The sequence below is a fragment of the Oncorhynchus gorbuscha genome, linkage group LG07, assembly GCF_021184085.1.
Source record: "Oncorhynchus gorbuscha isolate QuinsamMale2020 ecotype Even-year linkage group LG07, OgorEven_v1.0, whole genome shotgun sequence".
NCBI lineage: Eukaryota > Metazoa > Chordata > Actinopteri > Salmoniformes > Salmonidae > Oncorhynchus > Oncorhynchus gorbuscha.
Window position 1 is genome coordinate 73,583,842 of NC_060179.1, and position 6,646 is coordinate 73,590,487.

A 6,646-nucleotide genomic window follows, 5' to 3' on the forward strand; every position below is an offset into this window, starting at 1 on the left:
CAAATGTGGGTGGAAAGCAAACATACCGATTGCATCTGTGTGTGTGTGTGTGTGTGTGTGTGTGTGTGTGTGTGTGTGTGTGTGTGTGTGTGTGTGTGTGTGTGTGTGTGTGTGTGTGTGTGTGTGTGTGTGTGTGTGTGTGTGTGTGTGTGTGTGAGACACAGATGTTAGTACCTGTGAAGAGAATCATGGCTGTTTTTGAAGATTGAGCAGACCTAAATGATTTATTATTAATTCAATTATTTTACAGTTCACTTTCTTGTACACTATATACCAGGGGTATTCAACTGGGGTCCGGAGGTATATTACAGGAGGTACTGCAGGGGATCCGGAGGTACTGAGGGGATCCAGAGGTACTGTGTGGATCCAGAGGTACTGCAGGGGATCCAGAGGTACTGAGGGGATCCAGAGGTAGTGAGGGGATCCAGAGGTAGTGAGGGGATCCAGAGGTACTGAGGGGATCCAGAGGTACTGAGGGGATCCAGAGGTACTGAGGGGATCCAGAGGTATATTACAGGAGGTACTGCAGGGGATCCAGAGGTAGTGAGGGGATCCAGAGGTATATTACAGGAGGTACTGCAGGGGATCCAGAGGTACTGAGGGGATCCAGAGGTAGTGAGGGGATCCAGAGGTACTGAGGGGATCCAGAGGTAGTGAGGGGATCCAGAGGTAGTGAGGGGATCCAGAGGTAGTGAGGGGATCCAGAGGTAGTGAGGGGATCCAGAGGTACTGAGGGGATCCAGAGGTAGTGAGGGGATCCAGAGGTAGTGAGGGGATCCAGAGGTACTGAGGGGATACAGAAGTAGTGAGGGGATCCAGAGGTAGTGAGGGGATCCAGAGGTACTGAGGGGATCCAGAGGTACTGAGGGGATCCAGAGGTATATTACAGGATGTACTGCAGGGGATCCAGAGGTACTGAGGGGATCCAGAGGTATATTACAGGAGGTACTGCAGGTGGTCTGGAGGTACTGAGGGGGTCTGGAGGTACTGCAGGTGGTATGGAGGTACTGCAAGTGGTCTGGAGGTACTGAGGGGGTCTGGAGGTATATTACAGGAGGTACTGCAGGGGTCTGGAGGTACTGCAGGGGGTCCGGAGGTATATTACAGGAGGTACTGCAGGGGGTCTGGAGGTACTGAGGGGGTCTGGAGGTATTGAGGGGGTCTGGAGGTACTGAGGGGGTCTGGAGGTACTGCAGGGGGTCTGGAGGTACTGAGGGGGTCTGGAGGTACTGCAGGGGGTCTGGAGGTACTGCAGGGGGTCTGGAGGTACTGAGGGGGTCTGGAGGTACTGAGGGGGTCTGGAGTTACTGCAGGTGGTCTGGAGGTATATTACAGGAGGTACTGCAGGGGGTCTGGAGGTACTGCAGGGGGTCCGGAGGTATATTACAGGAGGTACTGCAGGGGGTCTGGAGGTACTGAGGGGGTCTGGAGGTATTGAGGGGGTCTGGAGGTACTGCAGGGGGTCTGGAGGTACTGCAGGTGGTCTGGAGGTATATTACAGGAGGTACTGCAGGGGTCTGGAGGTACTGCAGGGGTCCTGAGGTATATTACAGGAGGTACTGCAGGGGGTCTGGAGGTATTGAGGGTGTATGGAGGTACTGCAGGGGGTCTGGAGATACTGAGGGGGTCTGGAGGTACTGAGGGGGTCTGTAGGTACTGAGGGGGTCTGTAGGTACTGAGGGGGTCTGTAGGTACTGAGGGGTCTAGAGGTACTGAAGGGGTCTGGAGGTACTGAAGGGGTCTGGAGGTACTGCAGGGGGTCTGTAGGTACTGAGGGGTCTGTAGGTACTGCAGGGGGTCTGGAGGTACTGAGGGGGTCTGGAGGTACTGAGGGGGTCTGGAGGTACTGCAGGGGGTCTGGAGGTGCTGAGGGGATCTGGAGGTACTGCAAGGGATCCAGAGGTACTGAGGGGATCCAGAGGTATTTTACAGGAGGTACTGAGTGGATCCAGAGGTACTGAGGGGATCCAGAGGTACTGAGGGGATCCAGAGGTACTGAGGGGATCCAGAGGTATATTACAGGAGGTACTGAGGGGATCCAGAGGTACTGAGGGGATCCAGAGGTATATTACAGGAGGTACTGCAGGCGGTCTGGAGGTACTGAGGGGGTCTGGAGGTACTGCAGGTGGTCTGGAGGTACTGCAAGTGGTCTGGAGGTACTGAGGGGGTCTGGAGGTACTGCAGGTGGTCTGGAGGTACTGCAAGTGGTCTGGAGGTACTGAGGGGGTCTGGCGGTACTGCAGGTGGTCTGGAGGTATATTACAGGAGGTACTGCAGGGGGTCCGGAAGTATATTACAGGAGGTACTGTATGGGTCTGGAGGTACTGAGGGGGTCTGGAGGTATTGAGGGGGTCTGGAGGTACTGCAGGGGGTCTGGAGGTACTGACGGGGTCTGGAGGTACTGCAGGGGGTCTGGAGGTATATTACAGGAGGTACTGAGGGGGTCTGTAGGTACTGCAGGGGGTCAGGAGATATTGAGGGGGTCTGGAGGTACTGAAGGGGGTCTGGAGGTACTGAGGGGGTCTGGAGGTACTGAGGGCGTCTGGAGGTGCTGATGGGATCCAGAGGTACTGCAGGGGATCCAGAGGTACTGAGGGGATCCAGAGGTATATTACAGGAGGTACTGAGTGGATCCAGAGGTACTGAGGGGATCCAGAGGTACTGCAGGGGATCCAGAGGTACTGAGGGGATCCAGAGGTATATTACAGGAGGTACTGAGGGGATCCAGAGGTACTGAGGGGATCCAGAGGTACTGAGGGGATCCAGAGGTATATTACAGGAGGTACTGCAGGCGGTCTGGAGGTACTGAGGGGGTCTGGAGGTACTGCAGGTGGTCTGGAGGTACTGCAAGTGGTCTGGAGGTACTGCAAGTGGTCTGGAGGTACTGAGGGCGTCTGGAGGTACTGAGGGGGTCTGGCGGTACTGCAGGTAGTCTGGAGGTATATTACAGAAGGTACTGCAGGGGTCTGGAGGTACTGCAGGGGGTCCGGAAGTATATTACAGGAGGTACTGCAGGGGTCTGGAGGTACTGAGGGGGTCAGGAGGTACTGAGGGGGTCTGGAGGTACTTCAGGGGGTCTGGAGGTCTGGAGGTACTGAGGGGGTCTGGAGGTACTGCAGGGGGTCTGGAGGGGGGGGTCTGGAGGTACTGAGGGGGTCTGGAGGTACTGAGGGGGTCTGTAGGTACTGAGGGGGTCTGGAGGTACTGAGGGGGTCTGTAGGTACTGAGGGGGTCTGGAGGGGGTCTGGACTGAGGGGTCTGGAGGGTCAGGACTGCAGGGTCAGGACTGTAGGGTTAGGACTGTAGGGTTAGTACTGTAGGGTCTGTAGGGTCTGTAGGGTCAGAACTGTAGGGTCAGGACTGTAGGGTCTGTATGGTCAAGACTGTAGGGTCAGGACTGTAGGGTCTGGACTGTAGGGTCGGGACTGTAGGGTCAGGACTATAGGGTCAGGACTGTAGGGTCTGGACTGTAGGGTCAGGACTGTAGGGTCAGGACTGTAGGGTCTGGACTGTAGGGTCAGGACTGTTGGGTCAGGACTGTAGGGTCTGTAGGGTCAGGACTGTAGGGTCAGGACTGTAGGGTCTGTAGGGTCAGGACTGTAGGGTCAGGACTGTAGGGTCTGTAGTGTCAGGACTGTAGGGTCAGGACTGTAGGGTCAGTAGTGTCAGGACTGTAGGGTCAGGACTTTAGGGTCAGGACTGTAGGGTCTGTAGGGTCAGGACTGTAGGGTCAGGACTGTAGGGTCTGTAGGGTCAGGACTGTAGGGTCAGGACTGTAGGGTCTGTAGGGTCAGGACTGTAGGGTCTGGACTGTAGGGTCAGGACTGTAGGGTCTGGACTGTAGGGTCTGGACTGTAGGTCTGTAGGGTCAGGACTGTAGGGTCTGGACTGTAGGGTCAGGACTGTAGGCTCTGTATGGTCAGGACTATAGGGTCAGGACTGTAGGGTCAGGACTGTAGGGTCAGGACTGTAGGGTCTGTAGGGTCAGGACTGTAGGGTCAGGACTGTAGGGTCTGTAGGGTCTGTAGGGTCAGGACTGTAGGGTCAGGACTGTAGGGTCAGGACTGTAGGGTCAGGACTGTAGGGTCAGGACTGTAGGGTCAGGACTGTAGGGTCAGGACTGTAGGGTCAGGACTGTAGGGTCTGTAGGGTCAGGACTGTAGGGTCAGGACTGTAGGGTCAGGACTGTAGGGTCTGTAGGGTCAGGACTGTAGGGTCAGGACTGTAGGGTCTGTAGGGTCAGGACTGTAGGGTCAGGACTGTAGGGTCTGTAGGGTCAGGACTGTAGGGTCTGGACTGTAGGGTCAGGACTGTAGGGTCAGGACTGTAGGGCTGGGGTCTGTAGGGTAAGGACTGTAGGATCTGTAGGGTCAGGACTGAAGGGTCTGTAGGGTCTGTAGGTTCAGGACTGTAGGGTCTGTAGGGTCATGACTTTAGGGTCAGGACTCTGGGGTCTGTAGGGTCAGGACTGTAGGGTCATGACTGTAGGGTCTGTAGGTTCAGGACTGTAGGGTCTGTAGGGTCAGGACTCTGGGGTCTGTAGGGTCAGGACTGTAGGGTCAGGACTGTAGGGTCTGTAGGGTCAGGACTGTAGGGTCAGGACTGTAGGGTCTGTAGGGTCAGGACTGTAGGGTCAGGACTGTAGGGTCTGTAGTGTCAGGACTGTAGGGTCAGGACTGTAGCTGCTCTGTGACTCTGGCAGCAGTTCCTCTATGATTTTATCCACCAGCCTGTGTAGCATAACCTTGGCCAGGACCTTGACGGCAACAGCCGGAAGGGATATATCCCCCATCTGTTGCTGCAGATGAACTTGTCACCCTTGTTCTTATAGATGGTGAAAATGTTTAGATCTCACCATTGTTGGTGTACGATCTCCCGTTCCCAACCCTCATTGATATACTGGTGGAGCGTTCTGGTGCGGAAGTATCCTCCCTGCTGAAGTAGTTTTGCCGGGATACTGTCAGTGCCAGGAGTCTTGTTCTTGAGGGAACCAATAGCTGATAACACCTCTTGAAAGTTTGACGGATGGTTGAGGTCTTGGAGGGGTGGATGGACAGGCAGTTCTTCCAAGATGGAGTGGTCTGTTGGAGAGCACTTGTTGAGTAGGGCTTCAAAGTGGTCAGCCCACCTTGACAAAATCTGTTTTTGGTCCTTCAAGAGTAAGACCGTCAGCTGTTTTCAAAGGGTTTGCGGAGCAGCTTCTAGAACCATAGGTAGATTTAACTGAGTTGTAGAAGTTGTGCATGTCATTTTTGTCAGTGTAAATTTGGATTTCCTGTGCCGTATTTGTCCACCATTTGTTCTGCAGAGAATGCAAGGTTGTTGGCATTCACCATTGCTTGTGGAGGGTAGCAGATGTGGGGTTGTTGAGAGTAGCCATGTGCACTTTGTGCATATTGTCCAGTAAGGTTGTGATTGTATCCGAGTTGTCATCGAACCCAGTCCCAATGTTTCCTACCTCTGTAGCCTATGGAGTAGGCCGTTGCCTCATAGAGCACTGAGCTGACAGGGGCCCACTTCTGGTCCATGGAGTCCTCGATGCTCAGGAGAGGCTCCATCTCCCTCAGCCTTTTAGTGAGAGGTCGACGGAACTTAGTCCTTACTGGACCCCTCAATGTTGGTGTAAAAACGTCATGGTAGGGTGGTGTTTCTACAGTCTTGTTTCTGTAGGGAAAGATAGATTTTTTTGTGAATCGGCATGTGTGTATTTATGGACAGATTCCGGTCACATATAGCAGAGTTGAGGGATGGATATGGCAGGACATGCCAGCCTGAGCGGAAAGCAAATATACCGAGTGCATCTGGTGTGTGTGTGAGACACAGATGTTAGTACCTGTGAAGAGAATCATGGCTGTTTCTGAGGATGTTGGAGACATTAAGCAGACCTAACTTATGTTATGCTACAGTTCACTTTCTTGTACGCTACATACAGTGCATTCAGAAAGTATTCAGACCCCTTCCAGTTTTCCACATTTTGTTACGTTACATCCTTATTCTAAAATGTATAAAATAAAATAAAATCCTCATCAATCTATATACACATCACCCCATAATGACAAAGCAAAACGTTTTTTTTCAGACCCTTTACTCAGTACTTTGTTGAAGCACCTTTGGCAGCGATTACAGCCTCGTCTTCTTGGGCATGGCGCTACAAGCTTGGCACACCTGTATTTGGAGAGTTGCTCCCATTCTTCACTGTAGACCCTCTCAAGCTCTGTCCGGTTGAATGGGGAGAGTCGCTGCACAGCTATTTTCATGTCTCTCCAGGGATGTTCGATCTGGTTCAAGTCAGGGTTCTGCTGGGCCACTCAAGGACATTCAGAGACTTGTCCTGTTGCCACTCCTGCGTTGTCTTGGCTGTGTGATCAGGGTCTTTGTCCTGTTGGAAGGTGAACATTCGCCCCAGTCTGAGGTCCTGAGCGCTCTGGAGCAGGTTTTCATCAAGGATCTCTCTGTACTTTGCTCCTATTTCCCTCAAACCTGACTAGTCTCCCAGTCCCTGCTACTGTCATGTGCCTTTTACTGAGGAGTGGCTTCGGTCTTGGCCACTCTACCACAAAGGCCTGATTGGTAGAATGCTGTAGAGATGGTTGTCCTTCTGGAAGGTTCTCCCATTTCCACAGAGGAACTCTGGAGCTCTGTCAGA

General features: G+C 53.5%; 1 protein-coding gene across 1 annotated transcript; it reads right to left on the minus strand.

The window, feature by feature from the left end:
• Window positions 1–305: 305 nt before the first annotated feature.
• On the minus strand, window positions 306–5,558 carry LOC124039042 (proline-rich protein 36-like). Its single transcript, XM_046354922.1, has 9 exons — window positions 5,459–5,558; window positions 4,856–5,081; window positions 3,115–3,272; window positions 2,364–2,975; window positions 2,102–2,248; window positions 1,848–1,995; window positions 1,500–1,799; window positions 1,290–1,361; window positions 306–1,113 (listed from the first exon to the last, which is right to left on the minus strand). The coding sequence occupies exons 1-9, from the start codon at window positions 5,556–5,558 to the stop codon at window positions 306–308; spliced, it is 2,571 nt and encodes an 856-aa protein (XP_046210878.1).
• Between the last annotated feature and the right edge of the window lie 1,088 nt (window positions 5,559–6,646).

Coding starts and splice junctions, on each gene's coding strand:
- LOC124039042 (XM_046354922.1), bottom strand. CDS start 5,558: ATGGAGCCTCTCCTGAGCATCGAGGACTCCATGGACCAGAAGTGGGCC. Junction 5,082..5,458: donor CTACTCCATAGGCTACAGAG/GTAGGAAACATT, acceptor GCTCTCCAACAG/ACCACTCCATCTTGGAAGAA. Junction 2,976..3,114: donor CCCCCTCCAGACCCCCTGCA/GTACCTCCAGAC, acceptor GACCCCCTGCAG/TACCTCCAGACCCCTGCAGT.